The 22,232-nt window shown below is 41.7% G+C and overlaps 1 protein-coding gene across 5 annotated transcripts in view; it reads left to right on the forward strand.

Moving 5' to 3' along the window:
* Nucleotides 1–22,232, forward strand: part of KLHL29 (kelch like family member 29) — a 401,375-nt gene that overhangs the window by 146,866 nt on the left and 232,277 nt on the right. For all 5 annotated transcript variants that reach the window (XM_085218109.1, XM_085218110.1, XM_085218107.1 and 2 more), the window contains one exon: nucleotides 8,530–8,835. In XM_085218109.1, coding sequence (XP_085074235.1) covers nucleotides 8,575–8,835 — 261 coding nt within the window. In that variant the 5' untranslated portion in view covers nucleotides 8,530–8,574. The remainder of the gene's footprint in view (nucleotides 1–8,529; nucleotides 8,836–22,232) is intronic.

The following is a 22,232-nucleotide window of genomic DNA, read 5'->3' on the forward strand; positions in this document are numbered from 1 at the left end:
AAAATTTAAATTAAAAGGTTGACCTTTATTTTTGAAATCACTTAATGTAGTTGACTAATAGTCTAAGAAATCTGATTCTCTGGCTTCAGATTGGCTGAAAGCCTGTTTTTCCTTGTATTTATATCTGTGAGGACAGGCATTTTAAGGAGACCTTGACCAGATAAGCATGAAGAGCAGGGAAAAAGCTGCTCTAAGGCTCAAGCTGGACTGTCATTTAGTGGAACACGAATAGGAAATGCTTTTTTTTTTTTTTTTTTTCTGCAGAACAGTGAGTGCTTTGGGCTTGGGGGAAGAAGGGCTGTGTTTAAATGTATTGAGCATAAAATGAAATGTTAATCACTTAGGTTTAATAAATCTGCAGCAATGATCTGTTTGAACCTGGTAAGAGGCCTGCAGTTAGCATGCTGCTATCTCAAATGCCTCTGGTCTTTTTCTTGCCTCTGTGTATGTGAGTGGAAGCTGTGGAAACAAGGAACAAATGAGCTGGCAGAAGAGATGTGGTGAAAAATGAATACCAGCACAGAGGTGGTTTTCAATTAAGAAGGCAGGAGGGTTTCCTGATTGCCAAAGGGGTAAATCTGAGGTAAATTTGGAGGTTGAATACAGTCATAGGTGTTGGTGGCACATTTTAGACCCAAAGATGCTCATGTTCTGCAAGAAAAAAAAGTCTCAGATGCTACTGTTGTGTAAGCTGTTTATGTGAGAATTTTCGGGAACTCCTGGTCTTCACCAGCCAGGATGCTCCCACAATATACTTTTCCTCAAGAGAGAGTGGTTAAAGTAGTTGCTTTTTATGGCATCTCTCACTTGCTGCATTGTATTTTGGCTGTGGAGGGCTAAGATGGACACCTAGGAGAGTCAAGTTCCTCAGAAGGGCGGTCAGTATTATTGCATTACTCCCTTCCTTTCTTCCCTATTCAACCATCCCAAGCCCATCTAGCTGTGAAAGTAGAGTCCAGGTTCCTGTGCAGTCCTCTTGTCAGTCTCCAGAGAACTTTGCACAGTCTTTCTCTGAAACCAGGAGGGTCCTCTGTGCTTGGCATGGCTCTTGCAGTGCCTCCATGGCTATGGTGCTCTTCAGGGACCAAGGCAGGCATTTTGTTTGCTTCGCCACATCACTAAAACTCCTTTTAGGTATCTCATGGAATTTTTATTTTCCTCTGGTTCTGCAGTCTCTCTTCTGTAGCTTACAACCTTTTTACACAGCTCTCTCTTAATACCAATTTGCTCTTTTTGCTTTGTATTTATCAGTTCATCCTGTATCAGCTATGGGTTTCTCTCTCTTCTCCTCTGGCAAGGGTGCTTTTTCCCCCTCCAAGAAAAATCTTGTTCCTTTTGGCTGCACAATGAAATCCTTTGATTCTATGTGACAAGCAGGAACACACGTTTCCTTTCTAGTCAAGATTAAAGACACCCAGCTACTTCGGTGATTACATCCTGGTAGAGTGTGGGGGAAGGCCTGTCTCATTGACTTCACCATCTTCACAAGATGGTACGTCAGCTGAATTAGCCGTACAGAGTGATTTTCAGCAGTGGCAGCCTGCAATAGCCCTTCTTTCGGATTTCTGTTCTGAGATACACATATCCTACATTCTTCTATTGCTCAGTTTGTCTACACTATGGTTTTACAGCTCCGATGGAGGATGGACATATCTGAGATAGATTTAGCTTATCTTCTCAAGAGCTGGCTTCTAGGCATGGTGGCAGGAAGTTTCATTCTAGCTGAAAAATCAGCTCCAAAATGGAGGTTGATGGATTATACTTATAGCTAAGGCTTAGCTGGGGTAGCAGATTCACTGTGGACATTACTGGGTGTTTCCCAAGTCTGAGAAACAAGGTGAAAACCTTCTTTCTCTTTCTTTGTGTGGTGTTCAGAGGGATCTAACACTATTCGAAGGGCCTAGAAAAGTATGTGTGCATGCATAGAAACGTTGAGAAAAACATTCTTTTAACAGGGAAAATCAATGAATTATTTGTAGATATTTATATTGGCATTTGTAAGCATTACGGTCTTTCTGCCCTTGTTCTCCGTAGTGGAAAGGTGGTGGGGTGGTGGGGTTTTTGGTTTATTCTTAAGAAAAATCCTAAAGAAATCACGTCTGAAAAATTTTACTCTAAAATTGGATATGAACCTGCATCAGGGGAGGGACAGGCTGTGTATCAGGAAAAGGTTCTTCAGCAGAGTGGTGGGCATGGAACAAGCTCCCCAGGACAGTGATCAGAGCCCCAAGCTGCTGGAGCATTGGGACAACATTCTCAGACATAGGATTTGGATTTTGGAATTGCTAACAAGTGAGTTAGGGTGAAAACGCTTGTGTGTGTTTGGTTAGCAACTGCTGTCCTTGCTGTTTGTGTTGGTTTGTGCTGGCCTCCTTCACTGCCGTTTCCCAAGAAGGTTTGTGCTGTCCTGTGTCAAGTTCTCTGCAGAGGAATGTGATGATTAGGCTTGGCTCAGAACACAGTTTGTTGGCAAAGTTTTTCTTATGAGTACTAAAGATGTTTGAAGCGTTATTATGATGATGATTATCGTCCTTGACAAAGATAGCCCAGACAAAGCATAAACGCTGGATCCGAAAATACTTTTAAAAAAAAGCCAGCCTGTTCACAAACCATTTCTTACCTCACCCAGCAGCTATTTATGAGAACATTTTATATTGTTTCTAATTTGAAGCAATTAATACCTAGCACCAGCAGTTGAATCCTCGTTTATTAGATAGCTATCCCCTCCAGTATTTCTGCACGTCTTCTTGCTGTCAAGTATCTTTGTGCCCAGCCAAAAATGACACGCTTGAAGCAAGCAGTGTATATTTAATGCAGTGCATTTTCAACCCTCGCTTTTATTTTTTATTGGAAACATAATAAAATAGAGTAGCTGGACAAAGAAGAGAACTTGCTTGTGAAGAGGTTGGTGGGTTTTAAGTAAACTTCTTAATGCATGGCTTAGTCACCAGCTTTTTTCCTGCTTGTTATTGACGTAATTGCCTGTCAGTCTCATCTGATAGTAGAATTGCTGGGGGCATGGTGTCTTGGATCGTGTGGCAAAAACTGCTAGCTATTGACTTATGTGCATGTGTGCACTGCTCTCCGCTGAATTAAATGTCAGATATACTCAAGTGAGTGGGTGGGTGGGGGCTATGTGATTTGGTTCTCTCTCATTGCCTTGTCAAGGAGTACACTAACACAGCTAATGGAGATCCTCGAGCTCAGAAGGAGAAGGGCATTCAATTGACAGCCACCTTCCAAACAGTCGAAAAAGATAGCTTCATACAGAAGGGGAAAATGTGCAGTTTTAAGAAGAAACTTTTCCAGAGGCAAGGAATAATAAATGGTGTTTTCAAATGGAATTTTTCACCTTTAAAGACACTATCTTCAAGTAGTATCAGTATGCGGAGTGTTGGTTTTGTGGTGAGCATCTACAGCCCTACTGTGTGGGTCCCAACACGTGCTGGAGGTAGGTGCTCACTGCTGCAGAGGGGCACAACCATGGCCACTCATAGAGTGATATCACAGAATCACAGAATGGCCGGGGTTGGAAGGGACCTCAAGGATCATGAATCTCCAACCCCCCTGCCACATGTAGGGCCACCAACCTCCACGTTTAATACCAGATCAGGTTGCCCAGGGCCCCATCCAATCTGGCCTTGAACACCTCCAGAGACGGGGCATCCACAGCCTCTCACCACTCTCTCTGTAAAGAACTTCCCCCTGACATCCAACCTAAATCTTCCCTCCCTCAACTTCAAACCATTTCCCCTTGTCCTGCTGTTATCTACCCTTTCAAAGAATGATTCCCCTCCTGTTTGTAGGCTCCCTTTAGGTACTGAAAGGCTGAAATGAGGTCACCCCGCAGCCTTCTTTTCTCCAGGCTGAACAAGCCCAGCTCCCTCAGCCTGTCTTTGTAGGGGAAGTGCTCCAGCCCCCTGATCCTCTGGCTCCTCTGGACCCTCTCCAACAGCTCCCTGTCTTTCTTGTTCTGGGGGCTCCAGACCTGGAGATAGTACTGCAGATGGGGCCTCACAAGGGCTAGAGTAGATGGAGACAATCACCTCCCTGTCCCTGCTGGCCACTCCTCTTCTGATGGAGCCCAGGATACCATTTACTTTCCAAGCTGCAAGAGCACACTACTGGTCCCAGGTTAAGCTTCTCTATCAAGACCCCCAGGACTGCTCCCAAGGACTGCTCCTTCCAGCCTGTATGGATGCCTGGGATTCCTCCGCCCAAGTGCAAAACCTTGCATTTTGTGTTGAACCTCATTAGGTTCACCCGGGTCCACCTTTCAAGCCTCTCTGAATGGCATACCTTCCTTCTACCATGTCAATCACACCACTCAGCTTGGTGTCATCAGCAGACTTGCTGAGGGTGCACTCAATTCCCTCATCAATGTCATTGATAAAAATGTTAAAGAGCCCCGGTCCCAAGACAGACCCCTGGGGGACGCCGCTCGTTACCGGCCTCCACCTGGACATAGAGCCATTGATGACCACCTTCTGTCTGCGGTCTTTCAACCAGTTTCTTACTCATCGAGTGGTCCACCGTCAAATCCACATCCCTCCAATTTGGAGATAAGGATGCGGTGGGGGACCATGTTGAAGGCCTTGCTCAAGTCCAGGTAAATGACATCAGTCGCCTTTCCCTTGTCCACCGATGCCGTCACTCCATCATAGAAGGCCACCAGATTGGTTAAGCATGACCTTCCCCTTGTGAAGCCGTGCTGGCTGTCTCGGATCACACGCCCATTCCTCATGTGATCAGGCATGTCATCCAGGATGATCTGTTCCATGATCTTCCTAGGTACAGAAGTGAGACTCACCAACCTGTAGTTCCCCGAGTCCTCCTTGCTCCCTTTCTTGTAAATGGGAGTGACATGACCTTTCCTCCAGTCATCTAGGACCTCACCTGACAGCCACAACTTTTCAAATATGATGAAGAGCAGCTCGGCAACCACCTCAGCCAGCTCCTTCAGAATCCTGGGATGCCATCCGGCCCCATAGACTTGTATACATTCAGTCCCATGAGGTGGTCTCAGACTTTCTCACCCTTACAGGGCGGGGGGATTTACCGCCTCAGTCCCCACCTAAAAGTTTAGGATGCAGGGTTCAGGGACATGAGAAGTACTGGAATCCTGGCCGCCAGTGAAGACTGAGGCAAAGAACTCATTCAGTACCTCAGCCTTCTCTTCGTCCATTAAAGCCAGTTCTCCTTTTACATTTACCAAAGGAGGTACACTTGCTCTGACCTGTCTCTTCTGGCCAATGTACCTGTAGAAAGTCTTCCTATTGTTTTTCACATCCCTCACCAAGTTCAGTTCTACCTGCTCCTTGGCTTTCCTGATCCCACATCTGCACGTCCGAATGGCATCCCTGTATTCTTTTCAAGTAACACGCCCTTGTTTACAGAGCTTGTACTTACCTTTCTTTGCCCTCAGCACAGGCCAAGCCATGCCAGTTTCCTACCTCCTCTGCCCGCTTTCTTATTCAGAGGGACAGAGAGCTCTCGTGCTCTTAGAAAGGCATCCTTGAAGAGTAGCCAGCTCTCCTCAACATCTTTGTTTTCAAAGACAGCATCCCAGGGGATCTTGGCCAACAGTCCATTGAACAGCTTAAAGGTTGCTCTTCCAAAGTTCAGGGTCCTGACACCACTCTTTGCCAGGCCCACATCCCTCAAGATCACAAACTCAACCAGGGCATGGTGACTGCAGCCCAGGCTGCCTCCAGCCTTAACGCCTTTAATGATCGCCTCCACATTGGTGAGCATCAGGTCCAGCAATGCTTCACCTCTGGTCGGTCTGTCCAATACCTGGCCAGAAAGTTATCATCAATGCATTCCAGGAGCCTCCTGGAGCTCTTGCAGTTTGCCGTGTGGTCTTTCCAACAGATATCCAGATGGTTGAAGTCCTCCACCAGGACAAGAGCCTGTGAGCACAATGCCTCCTGCATCTGAAACAAGAAAGCCTCGTCAACAGTCTCCCCTTGATCGGGTGGCCTGTAGTATACCCCTATCACCAGCTGGCCTTTGTTAATCCCATCCCTAATTCTAAGCCACAAGCTCTCAACCTGTTCCTGACTCTTTCTCAGAGAGAGCTCCTCACAGTCTATCCACTCTTTGACACAGAGGGCAACTCCCCCACCCTTCCTACCTCGCCTATCCCTTATAAAGAGCCAATATCCCTCAGTGGTGGTATTCCAGTTATGGGAGACATCCCACCATGTTTCTATGATAGCAATAAGGTCATAACTTTCCAAGCGCATCACGCTTTCCAACTCGCCCTGCTTATTTCCCAGGCTGTGTGCATTGGTATAAAGGCACTTCAGCTGGGCTTTCCATCTCACCGCCTTTATAGAGGATCTATGATCCCGTAAAACAGCAGCATCCCCAGCATACCCCTGCCCTAGTCCATCCCTTTGTGTTCCACTATCTTCACCCATCAAGTTTGGTATGAGCCCTTGAAGGACCCGCTCAAGCCCAGCAGCCCTCATTTTGTCCTCTTCCCCCTTCATACCTAGTTTAAGGACCTTTCAATGAGTCCCACCAGCTCCTCGGCTAAGATCCTCTTACCCCTTGGAGACAGGCTACTTCCATCTGCAGCCATCATGCCAGGTGCCAAGTAAATTGCCCCGTGGTCAAAAAAAAACAAAAATTCCTGTGTTTGCACCAACTTCTAAGCTATTTATTGTTTTTTTTTGGATCCTCTCAGTATCATTCTGTGCTACTGAAGGTATAGAAGAAAAAAATACCTGCACGCCTGCTCCATCAACTACGTGCCCCAGTCCCCTGAAGTCTTTCATGGAATCATAGAATGGCCTGTGTTGAAAAGGACCACAATGATCGTCTAGTTTCAACCCCCCTCCTATATGTAGGGTCACCAACCAGCAGACCAGGCTGCCCAGAGCCACATCCAGCCTGGCCTTGAATGCCTCCAGGGATGGGGCATCCACAGCCTCCTTGGGCAACCTGTTCCAGTGCCTCACCACCCTCTGGGTGAAAAACTTCCCCCTAAATGTAATCTAACCTAAACCTTCCCTGTCTCAGTTTAAAACCATTGCAAGTTATTGTGAGATCTTTGTTGGAGGATTGTGATTGTGGTAGTAATTTTGTTTGTTTCTATTCTAACCACATTTATAGTATTGATTTTTTAACTGAGGAAGAATTTTCCTCCTCTCAAGCCAGTATCTCTCTGGTGAACCAGATGAGCCTTTAATACACTGTATTTAGTCATAGTAGCTGGTTTAGTTTACCCTTTTTTTTTTAATTCTATCAGGCGAATAACTACTGAAATTGTTGGGCACACTGTTTTATATCACTGCTAAATAATATTTCTCTGAAATAGTTTATTATCTTTTAAGTTTTCTGGGTGAGTTTTGTTTCAGCTTCCCTCCTCAGCCATTATGAGCAGATATTTTTACTGTCTATTTTTGTATTTAAGAATTTGTAAAGCAAAATCGCTTCAGCTGACCTGTTGTTATTATTACAAACAATTTATTGCATCGTGTGATGCAAATAAAATAAATCAGATGCTGCAGTGACCTAGATACTCATTATTTATTTATGGGAATAAATATATTTAGCATTTATTTATACTGTTCTTCAATCTCAAATGCTGCAGACTCTTGGTTACTCAGACCTCTGCTGGGAAAATAACATTATTGCCACCCATTTTGCAGGTTAGGAAACCTCAGCAAGGAGACTTAAGTAAGTGCTGTAGGCTATGTAAGATATAATTATTAGAACTAGGATTAGATGTTGGGAGTCTCAACTCCCTGTGTTGCATGCAGACGTCTTGTTTCTGGCTGATAAAATCTGTGGATAACAAAGACCAAGGAGGTAAGGAATGATAAGGGCAGGATGATCACACAAAGTGATTTGGTCATTTGATTGTACATCTGATTGAGTACACTAAGTGTTTTAAATCTAGCCAAAAGCACAAGAGGAGATGGGAAATGTTGGCTTGCCTTGGCTCAGGTGTCCTTGGGGTGAAGTGTTCCTGTGAGACTGTTTAGTGAAAAGGAAGGGAGGGAACAGTGCAAATGGTACTCAACTTTGGAAACAGAGAGGTAATGAACAGCTTTACAGGTAGATTTTTTTCTCCGATCTTTAGGAGTGATGCTTGGTCACAGATCAGGTGCAGAAAAAAAATCATAGATCTGAAGGGTGTTGAGAAAACTACGAGATGGAGCTGTTGGAAACATTTTTCTGTTATCAAAACATTTGAACGATTTTCTTCTAACTTTCACATTGTCTGCTGTTGCTTGTTATTCTGCTGGAGAGTTTAGGCAGATGGTGTTTCATCGGGTCTGAGGCATGCGTCTCTCCACCACATGCTTGTAGCTGTTCTAACTCTCTCCTTTCTGTTCTTGATTAACATTTACAACACCACCGCTCTCTTCCTCCTGATGTTCAGCTCGAAAAGAGAATGAAGCAGCACTCCTCTGATGCAGAGGAGGTACAGCAGAGATTTGCCCTGAGGACTGTAGGGTACAAGTGCTACGCTGGGGCCTCATCCCTTACGTCCCTTTGTTTCCATTCCCTCAGGCAAGGTCTCGAGTTCCCTGTGAGCAGAAGTTGCCCTACATCGAGATGTCACGGCACCACAGCCGGTTTGAACGAGATTATCGGGCCGGGTGGGATCGTCGGGACTGGAGCTCCAACGGCAACCACGTCAGCAGCACCAACTGCAGCAGTGCTGCCAGCACCAACAGCAACAACCGCCCTGGGCTTCTGCCCCTGCCCATCGTCCCCTCCCGGCTTCCCACTCCAGCCACAGCTACTTGCACCACCGTCAGCAGCGATGTGATCACGAGCCTGGTGGCCAACTCGTCTCCAGCTTCAACTACCAAAGTAAGAACTCCGTATTTTTTATTCTGAGCGTGGTGTGTTTGAGGGGGAATTAGAGGTGGAGCATCATCTGTCCCTTTGCAAAATCTGTGTTTGCAGTGTAGCGCATACTTAAGCAGATTGTTCTTCCTCGAAGGCTTAGAGTTTCTCTGTTTCTGAGAGGTCCAGGGCTGAGCAGAGCAAACTCCATTTTTCTTCTAGCATTGCCTACATTTGGGCTTTCCATTGCTTTTCCTGGTTCCCATTTTTGCTTCTTCTCTCTTCACCAAGGCGGAGCTGTGTTTGACAATAGGTGGATATTGTTTTCATGCTGAAGGAGCAGAAGAGGAGCAAAGGCCATAATTTTGGCTGAATGTTGGGTTTTCTTCTCTTTAATTGTTACTTTCCTATAAGGTTTTCAAAGCCTTGTTAGTGGTGCACGTTATAGTGCAACAGTAGGACTGTTAGAACCAGGCTCACTCAGTCTTACAAAAGCGCACAGTAAAAAGGAAGCAAATTTTAGACCAAATAATTGAAATCATTAGTAAACCATTGATTTTTTTTGTTCTAATGTATAATCGGGGGAAGGGGCAACTTTTCCTTTAAAAAAAATATATATAAAAAATTAGTACTTTTAAATCTGTAAAGTACAAGTTATTATTCTGGTAGAAAGTTGGGGTTTCTTTGTGCATGCAAATTCAAATAGAACAGCTGGGGAATACAAAACCCTGGCAAATTGTAAAGGTGAACCACAGTGTTAGCAAAGTGAGCCAGAAGCACTGCTGGTTTTCTTTTTATGATATTTAAATTTTCTTTCAACTTGGTTTCATTTTAATAACTGCTAGTGCCAAATGCAGCAGACACAGACAGGGGGAAAGGAGACAATAAAGTTATTTAAAGCCAAGAGCAAGCTGAAATTTTACTGCAGTACCATTATTATATTGATTTTATTTTTTCACACTGTAGAAAAAACAAGGTCAATGCTCTAAAAGGGAATATTAGGCCAAAGTTTGCGTTGTCTGTGGTTTTAAAAATTTTCCACAGTGTCTTCAAATTATTTTCATTTGAAAGAAGCCCATCAGATTCAGATCAAAACATATTCAGAGTTCTCCAGATGCTATACGCAGATAGATGCATTTCAATCGTGCTTTGTCTATAGAAGATTGAGGCAATTTTGAAGCCAAAGCAGTCATTTTATTTATCATGACCTTTGTTCCTGGGTCTGCTTAGAGTCCAGATATTGTGTGAAGCTGATCAGCCCTTCTCCCAGATGTTCAAAACCGTTTTGAAGCACAGCAGTGCCAGTAAACCATGTGTTTATTGGGGGAGAGGAGGCAGGAACTGCAAGTTAAATGCCTTTTGATCATATGTTCAATGTGAACTGTTTTCTAAATTACCTTATTAGGCAATTTTCTGATTACTTTCATTAGTAAGAATGTTTTGGTATGAATAGATCAAAAGCAATAAACAGGCAAGAATGGAGGTAGCATGGGACACTTTTTGTTTAGAGAACTGTTAATCTGCTGTGTAATCTCCCATAAAATTAATGTGTAAAAATGCCTACAGTCTTTGCCCCAGCCTCTTCTGCCAAAAATCAGCTGCACAGCTCTAAAAATTCAAAAATGCATGTACTGAAGAAAAAACTTTGAAAGGGAAGAGAGGTAGGTAGGATCAACAGAGATGTAAGAGTATAGTGCATAGCAAGCTTCCAACTAATGATGTGGAACGGTGTCAGAAAAAAACATCAGGTGCTCATACATACTCATGTTCACCCTTCCTGACTGTCTCTCTCCCTCACACACAGCTGATTTACACTTGTGGTTAGCAATGTCCCCAGCCAATGCCTTTCTCTTGTGAAATCCAGCTGATGGTTAACCATAAAAAATTAGGTCTGTATAATGAGGAAATTGCAAGTCAGAAGAGTGAAGCAGTTGCGTGGTTTATTTAAAAACAGGAATGTGCCAAGTTTTCTTGAGCTATGGAGAGCTCACAGTCTACTGTCTGCAGCCATTTGGGGAGTATTTTTATGGGGTAACAGCTCATGGAGGGCCAGTGGCAACTTAAACTGAATGTCTTAGTTTAATTTGTGATCAGAAAGGGGATATTAGATTCCCTAGTTGTAACTTTCTGCAGTCTAAACCTTCTTCAGTGTTATAGCAATTGTCATTAGACTCAACGATGAGCTTGTGTCCACACAAGAGGTGACATGGTGAGTGAAATAAAGTAATCATGGTGTTTTGGAGCAAGAAGATTGTTCTTTTTCTATAGTAGTCCAAGGATATGGATAAAGGCAGCGACGTGCCTCCAGGCTGAAGACAGAAAGGCCTCTTTGCTTCATCCATTTACCAGTTTTGACATTATTGTATCTTCCTGATCTGTTTTGAAGAGCACAAAGAATGGAGGCTAACTCTTTGTTTTGTGTTCCTTTTATTTGATTATGCTCCCAGTTACAAGCTTGTTTCATTTATTTTATAAATCATTTGTTCTGCCTTCAGATTTCTGGTCACTAGTTCCTCTAGTTTCCTGCAGCGTACCAGTTTTAGTAGCCTCCAAAAGGACTGCGTATCTTTTTGTATCCCATCCAATTCCTCATTTGCCTTTGAAAATCTGGACACTAAAACCGTATGCAACATTTCAGCATCATACCATTCCTTTGTACAGAGATAAAAGTGCTCCCTTCCTCTGTTCTCATGTATACAGAGCTGATAATTATTCCAGACTTTTTTTTGCCAAGATGCTAGGAACACACATAGCATTTTTCCTTTTGGATTCTTTTGCTGCTTCCGGAATAACTGCTTTTGTGGGTATAGAATCAGAGAATCACAGAATCATAGAATTACAGTCATAGTATAGCTTATATTCATAGACTCATATGACAGTCATATGGTTCAATCATATGATACAGTCATACATTTATAGAAATACGGTCATAGAATCATATCATAGAGTTATAGAACTTAGATTGGAAGGGACCTTAAAAATCATACAGTCCCAAGTCCTCTGATATGGACAGGGTTGGCATCCACCAGAAGAAGCTTCCCAGAGCCAACTTGTTCTTGAGCACCTCCAGAGATGAGCCATTCACAGCTTCTCTGGGCAGTGCCGGTCCCAACCACTCTCTGAGTATTTTTAGCCTAACATCTAATGTAAACCTCCCTCTTTCATATTTAAACCATTCCTCCTAGTCCTATCACTATCTGTCCGGGTAAAAAGTCAGTCTTCCTCCTGTTTATATGCTTCCTTCAAGTATTGGAAGATTACAATGAGGTCTCCCCAGAGCCTTCTCTTCTCCAAGTTGAATAAGCCCAGCTCTCTCAACCTCTCTCCCTAAGAGAGATTCTCGAGCCCTCTAATATGTTAGTGGCCCTTCTCTGGATCTGCTCCACATCCTTCTCATGTTGGGAGAATGGGCTGCCTTCCTTTTCCAACATGCATAACTTTGCCATTTGTTGCTTGAAAACTCATCATTTCATATGAAAGCCTTATTCTTCCTACTTCTCACTCCTTTAATATTTTTTTTATCCACAAATTTAGCAATGCTTTGCACATTTACTTCCAAATCTTGTTTGAAAAGTTGAATACCATTTAGCCTAATACCATTTCTTGTCTCATTTCCCATTGGCAGCTAATCTTTGAGAAAAAAAAATCTGTTTACCAATTCTTAATTCATTGAACACCACTGTTGTGAAGCGCAAAGTCTTTAATCCAAAACATTGCACAGTGTTAAGTCAATAGTTATTAAAAATGAATCCACGTGCCATTGTTCTCCATTACATGTTATCAGGTAGAGTTATAATCTTGTCAAGGACTGAAACGAAGTTATTTTGACAAGATCTCAATCTTCTGATGTCCATATTGACAGGCTTTGGTGATATTCCTGTCCTTCAGCTCCTGATACTGAATCCTAAAATGACAAATTCAGAATGGAGAAAAAGCCTTGTTTTCTCTCTTGGTACTTGGCTGGACTGTGAAACTGCCTATATTGATGATGGAATTGCTCATGGAATTTATCAATAAATAGTTATAAGGAGCACTAGACTATATAATCTGGCTGAACCATTTGGTCTTTAAATGATCATGGAAATGTATGTAAGATTAAAGACTTCACCCGGAATTATGAGATATGAATGACAAAAGCATTGGAAAGGAGAGGAAAACTTGCTCAAATGAACTATTGGAGAGAGTTGAGACCATCTTTAGTGGAAAGCTTGAGATATATAATGCCAGTGATGAGGGGGTTGGGCTTGGGCTGTGTTTTTATGCTTCACAAAGAGCTTTTAACATCGTTCTGTGGAGGGCTTTGGAAGGATTTTATTACTAATTATTAATGTGTAGGAGAACTTTAGAACTAATTATACTTTGCAGACCTTTGAAATTTGTTCTCAAAGCGTACCTGTAATCTTCTTAGCACAGATGCTTTGGTACAAATCACACTTAGTGGATCTGCCACGTTTAAGTACTTACGAATGTTTGGTCTGAGTTATTTAAACAAAAAAAAAAAAAAAAAAACCAACCTGGTAGTTTCCTAAGCTTTATTTTTTGCTGAACAAAATAATGGTGATACTTTGCACTGCTGTAACCTATTTCATTGGAAGCTGCTGGTAGACATAAGAAAATCTATTTAAACCTCTACAACATATAAAAAATAATTTAATGCCTCACTTCCAGTACACCATCAGGGAAGCTGAGGCAGTAGGAGGTTCTGATCGTTTTCTTCATTGGAGATCCTTCCTCAAGCCTGAAGTAGTCAGTAAGAGAGAGTGCTGCCATTAAGCTGCTCCATTTACACCAGTTCTTCATATCATGAGCCCAGTCAGGTATGGTGATGGAGCTCAGGTTTGGATTTGTCCGTGTTTGTGAGGCATTGTTTGTTTTCTTGTGGCGAGGTTATTTGCCGGTAGAAGGAAGCTATCAAAGAAATCCATATAAGACTGCAGCACTGCTTAAGATATTGGCAACAAAACACTCTAAAATTCATTTAAGGATGCTGCCTGCCATTCCAAGTATGTTTTCTGTTCATCTCAACAGCACCTTCATTCTTTGTTGCTTTTCTGAATTACTTTGCGAGTTACTTGTACAATTTTCTCCATCAAAGCTCCTGTATCACAGCTTCAATTTAGAAGTGTTGTCATGGGCTGTAATTTGAAATTTTATTACCAAGAGATTTTTTTGGTAATAGAACATTTACTTTTATCATCTCTATATTATTTTTAAATGCCTGAAAAGATTGATACATCAACAGAATCCGTGCAGTACCAAGCAAGATCTATTTTTTTTTTTTCAACCTTAATTTTAAAAACCCTTTGCTTGGAACACAAATTGATTCTTAAGCCCCCAGACACTTAATGATTTGTTATTCTCAAGGTTAAACCTATGACAAATCTTATAAAAATGCCAGTCTTCGGTTTTGATAAGATTTTCTCCAGCCAAGCTCAGAGATAACTATATAGTTTTAAGTCTTTAAATAGCATAACTGAGATGTGATCCTGGCTTCAGCGCTCCTATAGCATTTAAGATATGTGTGTTGTTGCTTCCCTTGTTGTGATCCCACTGTGGTTAGCCACGCTTAGGATGTGGGAGAGAACACAGAGATGGCAAAACATTTGTTCACCTCTCTGGAAATCCAAGCAAGGATTGCTGGGGAAAAATCGCCCCCACTGCTTTTGTCTCCGTGTATCGTAGCAAGCAAATTGCATTGGAAAAATGCGTGGGGAGGGAAACAAATATATGTTAAGGGAAAAACAAGTCGGTTCGGCTGAGGAATGCGTGGCAAAAAGGAATGCAGTGGAACAGCACAAAGTAAAATGTTCTGTGTTTCCTTTCTTTAAGGTCCAAAAAACGCTGTTCCCTCCGTGGCAGTCTGTCATATGCAGCCGGTTTGCTGTACGTTGCAGAATTTATATTGTCTGTTCTCTTTCCCTCGCTTCTGAGGTGGTGATTTGCTAAGCTGGTGTATGGCTTCCACAAATATTTAAAATATTGATTAAGCAGAGGAAAAATAAACATGAATTGTTTTTCAAGTTACGCCTTATGTTGTACATGACTAATTACATACAACAATTTGCTCTGCAATGGTAACTGAAATTTATGTACTCTTTTTATTATAAAACATAAGAGGCTTGCATAAAGAGAGAGATTATAAATATTGGAATACAACAGTTGCTAGAAAACAGTCAAAACATGCAGCGATGAAGTATATAGGATTTGCTGTTCCAACTTCTCTGTGCAAAGCTACTCTACTCGTCCCTTGAGGGACTGTATTGATAGTTGGCATATTTTTGTCACCATTTGAGATAGTAGCTGTCAATTCTTTGATCTGGACGTGATGGCAGCAGTGCAAACCAAATGCAGCAATGGCAAAAGCTGCGTTTCAGATCCACCTGATTCTTTTGGCAAATTACTGTGATGCTAAATGAGGCTCTTCTACATGAAACTGTAATTATGGCAGAGTATTACGTGGATGTAGGAAATCAAAGCAGTGCCCTGAGAATATAATACACAATGTTCTGTAACAGAAAACAAGGATAGGTCTTCCCTGGCACCAAAATCACATTCTCCTGGTTCTGTAGGTTGAAAGTTCAATCAAATTTGCATAACCTGGAATGCAGCTTCCAGACCGTGCCTCCTGCAAGGGGTCTGCAGGCAAGGAAGGGCAAACACCCAAAGTTCACAACATTGGTGGTAGTGGTGTGCCATTGTGCCAGCCTGGCCAGGGTAAAGTGCCAGAGTGCTCCCCCTGAAATTACTGCACTATCCTGCTAGTATCCCTGAATAATTTTGGCAAACTGTCAGGAAGAAGAGGAAGAAACACAGAGATTCAATCTTTTTCTTGACTAATTACAATTCTGTAGATGGAACCCAAGAATAACTTATGTTCCGCTAATGTGACAGTGAAACAAGTGCCAGGAGGTAACTGTGTCACCAAGGGACAAGAGAGCTTGGAGAGATCAGTCGTGGATTCCAAAACTGATGTACTGAAGCCTTGATGTAGAGGAACCAGTGCCCTTTCATCAAGCTGAAGAGATACTTTGGGCAGTGTTGAAACTCCTCTATAGAAAGCTGATCTTAATGTTTGGCTGTAGAGAGGGCTTTAATTGTGCTGATGATCTGTCACATCTTCTTATCATCCTATTTCAGTATTTCTTTTCATATGCATTTTTTACATATTTTTGAATGGTGTAGAAATTGAAAGGTACAAAATGTGATTTTAGTTTGTCAACTTTTGTGCATACTTGACTGAAATTGATTTGGAAGCCCTGGAACACTAATTAATCTGTAAAGTCATAGAAAGCTACTTGGAGTTTTTGAATTGCAATGTGTTTATCATCTGTTGAAAGGGCTGAGAGGTCTGGCCAGTTTCTAGTCCCAGTTCCAGTCAAAGATGAAAGTCAGCATGTTTGAAACTCTAATTGACGTAGCCAAGAACTTACAAGGTCACAGCCATGACGGCTTTGGACAAAGAAGAAGGAGTATTTCTAGGCTTTGGCACTTTGATCGAAAATATCTCAACTTCGAAAAGAGATAAATATTAGTAATAACAATACCATAAACAAAATGTGAGTTGGCCAGGAGTTACATGCTTGATTCTTCAAAATTATTTAGAGTTCTTTTTATTTTCTTATTTTTCTCATCTTTACTTTCTTTCTGTATATACTAATTGCAGATTATCCATTAAAAATCCAGCAGAATATATACATCTGCCATTCAGGAGGCGTGTGCATTTGTTTGGAAAATTTGTCACAGCCTCCTGTTAGGCTAAAAAATCCTGCCCATGAGTTTCCTTGCCTGTGATCTGATGCTGATTACACAAGGTTTTATTGTCCAAGGAGCATTACTTCTGAAGGTGGGCAGGCTGTCTGCATTGTAGATGCATCAAATCCTGAGGTTGGTTGCTGTCATTTAGGAACATAGTGCTGTTGTCACTGTCAAACACAGCTACAAAAAGAATTTTATGAGGAGTCATTTGGCAGTTTCCTATTATTTTTACTGTCAGTGGCTAACTTAGTCAGGTAGGCCCTGTAAATTATTTTCAAGACAGCTGGTTCTTTAAGTAATTTCTGATTTCGACATTGCATGAAGAGGGCAATGTCAGGGAAATCATTGAGGGAGGGTATGAGCAGATTAAAGATTTGGTACAAAGGAGCTAAATGCAAACTGTTTGCAGAAGGCTTTGGAGGAGGTTGGGTGGGATGTCTCCAAAACATAATTTTTGTTAACAGTAACATAAAAATAGAGGTCATTTTTTAAAATATAATTTGATTGCATCTCAGAAGGAAAATAAACTGCCAAACAGGTAATATTTTTATGATGGCGTTTGTTTCCTCAAATTACTGTTTCATTTGGATTCTTCAATTTAGAACGCACTTGCAAAACAAGTGAATGAATAGGAAGGAAGGAAGAAATAGAAAGAGAAGGAAAGAAGGAAGGAAAGAATTGTGCAAAGCTTCATCTCTCCCTGAATTCCTGCCTGATACCACAGTTTGGACCTAGGAGCAATAAACAGTGCGTTAACCTCCACTCCCTTGCTCCTTGTGCCGCTGTACGTCACACCTGCAAACAGTGGACACAGGCTGATGCTCTCTGGGCACACAAGGAAGCTCTGGTCACTCCGAATTGATGTTAAAGCAGCAACACTGTTATTTCTACAGTCCTGAAAGTCCTCTTGTAAAGAATCCCCAGACCTTTAAGAAGACCATGAAGATCTTGTGATTTGATGGCATGAAATGCAAGCGGCCTGTGCTATTTCACACTGTAAGAATAGTGCCAGGAATCACATTACAGCAGCAGTGCTGAGCTGTTCACCATCCCATCAAACAACACGCACAAGGTGCAGAGTGCTTCTGCATAACTGGAAGTGCAGTGACTCACTATCTTGTGAGTGGGCAAAGCTCATTGTCAATGCCTGCAGAGCACTGCAGGGGAAACCACAAAAGGAATTCCTCACCCTTTTTTCTAACTCCAATTTCTCCTTCTAGAAGAACCTCTGATGGAGATTTGTAATCAACCATTACTTTGAAAAGTAGCATGTAGAAAGAGGATAAGCTTGCAAGTCCCATGTCCTTCTGAAGGATTTTCTCTTGAAATTTGAAGACTCACTAGATGTCCATGTATTGGTTAATCTGCAGTACTGTTCTTGGATGAGATGGGCACTTTTCAACAAACAAAGTGTATATTTTACTTTGGTTTAGAGGAACTGACTATTCTGGAATTCTCCCCAAAGTCCATCTGCCTCTTCTGTTTTGGTTGTTCTGTGCTGCTGTCAGGCTGAAATATATGTTGCTGTTAACCCACTACAATTTAGCATCTCCAAACTGATTCACTTTGGAAAACAAAGCCTGAAGAAGTTCTGCTGAGAAAAATATGTTGTCTGTAAAGTGGTGTTTGTGTGTAAAGTGATATGCACCCACTGTATAAATAATTAATAATAGCTAGTAATAAATTCTTCATATTTTAGCATTATTTCTTACTGTTTATGATCCCAGATCTTTTATGGTAATCCTAAAACAAAATGCTGAGAAGTATGTGAATAATATTTTCTACTGCTAGGTTGTTACACATGTCAAAAAAGAGAAGCTTGTTTGACTGTATAATTTGAATGTTTAAGACTATATACTCTTTATGTGATAATACTTTATACAATTAAAGTTATTCCTTCATCCCAAAAGAAAATACAGTGTTACAAAAAGTCCATGCGTTCAAAACCACCAAAATAATGCTTCAAGGTACATTTGTCAGCTAGCAAGTAGAATACCCCTAAAAAGCAGTGCCAGGCATATTTTAACCATGTGTTCCCTGCAAATCCCATTTCTTTTTAAGAAGTGACAATCTTTGTACAGTCAGCTATGTTGTACAACAAGATAGTACACAGCCCCCAGAATGATCTAGTTGCTTGGTCTCCTAGTGGCTCAGTAATTGCTCAGTTGGTATATCTTGGAGCCAAACAAGCACAACTGGAGGCCCTCCCACCTGAACAGGGAAATCCTGACTGACCCAAATGAGCAATGAATGTGTATGAGAGAAGGAAGAATCTTAGAATCACAGAGTGGTTAAGGTCAGAGGGGACCTCTGCAGGTCTTCTGGTCCAACTCCTGCTCAAGCATGGCCTCCTGAAGCCGCTCGCCCAGGCCTACATCCAGGTGACTTTTGAATATCTCCAAAGAGGAGACCCTACAAACTCTCTGGGCAACCCATGCCAGTGCTTTGTCACCCATATGGTACAGAAGTGCTTCTTGATGTTCCATCTTCTGTACTCGAGGCTTAACAGTTCAGCTCTCTCGGCTTTTCTTTATATGAGAGAGGAGAGGCTACTCAGGCATTATTTGGAAACACTGCTTTGCTGTGCAGGTTTAGAATTAGGAATACGAAAGCTCAGCAAGAATTAAAATTGGCAAGAGATATGAAGAACAGCAAGAAGGGTGCCTATAAATACATTGGCAGAAAAAGGAAAATGTGGGCTTACTGCTCAGTGTGTAAAGTCCCAAATGGAAATATAAGAAGCAAAGACAGTCAGTGCTGCTTCTTCCTTGGTCTTTACCAGCAAGGGTTCTTTCAGGTCCCTTTGTCTGATGGCAGAATCTGGAGCAGTGAATTACTGCTCATAGTAGAGGACAGGCTTGAGGACAGAGATAGAAGATGAGGAATGATCTTAAAGACAACTTGAGTCAACTGAGCATACACAAGTCTGTGGGACCAGGCAGGATGCATCAAGGAATACTAATAGTGACTGATGAACTGATGCCATTTTGAAGCCACTCACAGTCATCCTTGAGAAGCTGTAGTGACAAGAGAATTTTCTGAGGATAAGAAAAGGAAATGGTCGTAGTGTTCTTCAGAGTGGGCAAGAAGAGAAATCCAGGGAACTACAAGTTTGTCAGCCCAACCTCAGTGTCCTAGAAGATTGTATAGCACACCTTTCTAGATGTCCAGCTACATGGAAGACCAGAAGGTGAATGCAAGCAAACAAGGGCAAATCATATCTGTCCAAGCTGATGATGGTCTTCTGTGATAGATTTGTAGACAAGAGCTGTACTTGGAATGAAATATTCCCATATAGCTTTACAGACTGAGCAGAAAATGCATAGAAAGCAGCTTTGCAGAAAAGGAGGTCCTTCTTTAGTGTAAGTTTAAAATGAGTTAGCAGTGCAATGAAGGGCAACCAAGTAATGGAATATACCAGCAAGACAATAGCCACCAGTTCAAACTCTGTCAATTCTGTGACTGCCTCTCAAGCACCATGTCCAGTTTTGGGCTCCCATGTGCAAGCCAGATACTGACCTACTGGAACAAGTGCAGTGAAGAGTCACCAAAATGATGTGGGGACCAGAGCTCAAGACATGGGAGAAGCTGAGCTGATGCTATTGAGCATGGACAAGACTCATTGGCATGGAGGGTAGGACCACTCTCTATGCCTATCTAAGGTGCAGTATAGAGACACGAGAGTAGATTCTTCTTGGTGAAAGGAAGAAGAACAATGAGCACAAATTGTGCCCAGAACAATGTGGATTACATATAAGGGAACAAAAAATCTCTGTGCAGGGTCCAAAACTGGAGCAATGGGTAACAGCAGCTACAGGTTCTCCATCCTTGAAAATACACTGCAAGTTCAGCTAGACAAGGAGCACAGTGATTGCATCAAAGATCACCTTGTTTTGAGGAAGATCGCACTATTTTATCTGCAGAGGTCCCTTCTAAGCAAAAGCATTCTATAATGCAACCTGACACTGTCCTAGAATTGAACCATCACTAAATATACTTCACAAAGCAGAGGTATTGTTAGTTTGCTTTAAAACAATTCCCAGAATCCTCCTCAGCTGATAAATACTAAATCCTTGAATTTATTTTAGCTCTTCTGAGCCTGACTCCTATCTTGGCATAGTCATCAGAGTTTTGTTTTTGAACAGCTTGTTTCCTTTCGAATTTCTACCTCATGCTGGGATGGGGTATGACTGAATAATTTATCTTCCTTTTCCTCAAAAGCAAAGCAATAGTTATACTCCATATAGATTCACAACATTACTCTGCTTCTAAGCTCCTATTAATTATCTTTATCATCCCTGCTTTTAAAGGTCTAGCATTTATCTTTGCAAAGTTCTTTAAGTTGGATGAGGGAGGAAAATTTGTGTATTAAATCCCATTCTTGCTCATGAAGCTTTAAACTCCATGTGATAAACCTTTTTTCCACTGCTTGCAATAATTCTTTTGGCAGTTTTCTTGTGACCAAAGTGTCTGATGTGTAGAACTGATGGCTTTTAAGGTCATTATGCACATATGTAGTTACCTCAGATGTGCTACTTCTTTGATTAAGACATACACATATATACAATTTTTATAAGCACAGATATTTTCTTTGCCACAAACAAAGTTGCTGATCATCTTGTTTTCTCAGCCTACCTAGAAATATGACCTGCTTAACAATAATATTCAGCTCAGAAACAGGGAAGGATAATGTTGTTTCAGTTTTTCTAGAATTCACCTAGGCTCTGGATTTTACAGCTGTTTCAGGACAAAAATTGTCAAGCCTTTGAATAGATTTATCTTCATTTCCATCTTCATATTATGTAGATAATCCCTGAGTTTTTGTGTAAGTTGCCTTTGTTTCGTCACTGCTTGCTTTGTAAAGGTGCAGGACAACAAAAACACACTTTGCTCTGCAAATTTGGGGGCATCTGCAATTGAGGTGAACCAACCAGAGTGGAGGGGGAAGCTTTTAAAATAACCGTGAGTAAAAGAATAGAAGAAAACACTTCATTTTTCATTCCATCTCTGTTTCCTGTGAGCCACTTTGTTATTCATGTTGTGCTGAGTGATTGTCCTGTGAAATGGACCAACAAGGCCCATGATGGAAGAGGAGCAGAGGCTGTGGGCTAGATTTACTCAGACTGGAAAAGAGGAGGCTGAGGGGGATGTGATTTTTCTTATCAGCTTCCAACAAGACCAGTTATTCTCTGCTAGGGGAAGCCTTCAAACAAAAAGTGGAGAGGAGTCTTTGGGAAAAGATGATCTAGACTCTTTTAAAAAAGCTGTCTTTCAGAGAATGAATATTTATGGTTGGTGGCACCTGCCATAGCAGTAACCTTATCCTCGGAAGTAACTACAGAAGCCAGTCTTTCTTATATGGCCTTGTGATCTGTTGGCAAGGAAGCAGGTTTGCTCTGCAGCAAAATCTTTGGGCCATTCTTTTGATACAGAACTATGAAGGTGGTTCCAAAATGAGGTAAGGTAACTGCAGCACCAACTGCTGCAGTACTATTGAACACTGTGCCTTTTTGCATCCACCATTTTGAAGTAGGAGATTAAATACATTAAGCAATAAGACATTAAGCAATACTGCAAAGTTTGTGGACCAATCCATGCTTTCCTTCATTTTCTTACTTTTCTACTTCACTCTTGATGTCTTTTTCCATCTCCACCATTTTGTATCA

Source organism: Meleagris gallopavo, chromosome 2, assembly GCF_905368555.1.
Source record: "Meleagris gallopavo chromosome 2, MGAL_WU_HG_1.1, whole genome shotgun sequence".
Lineage (NCBI taxonomy): Eukaryota > Metazoa > Chordata > Aves > Galliformes > Phasianidae > Meleagris > Meleagris gallopavo.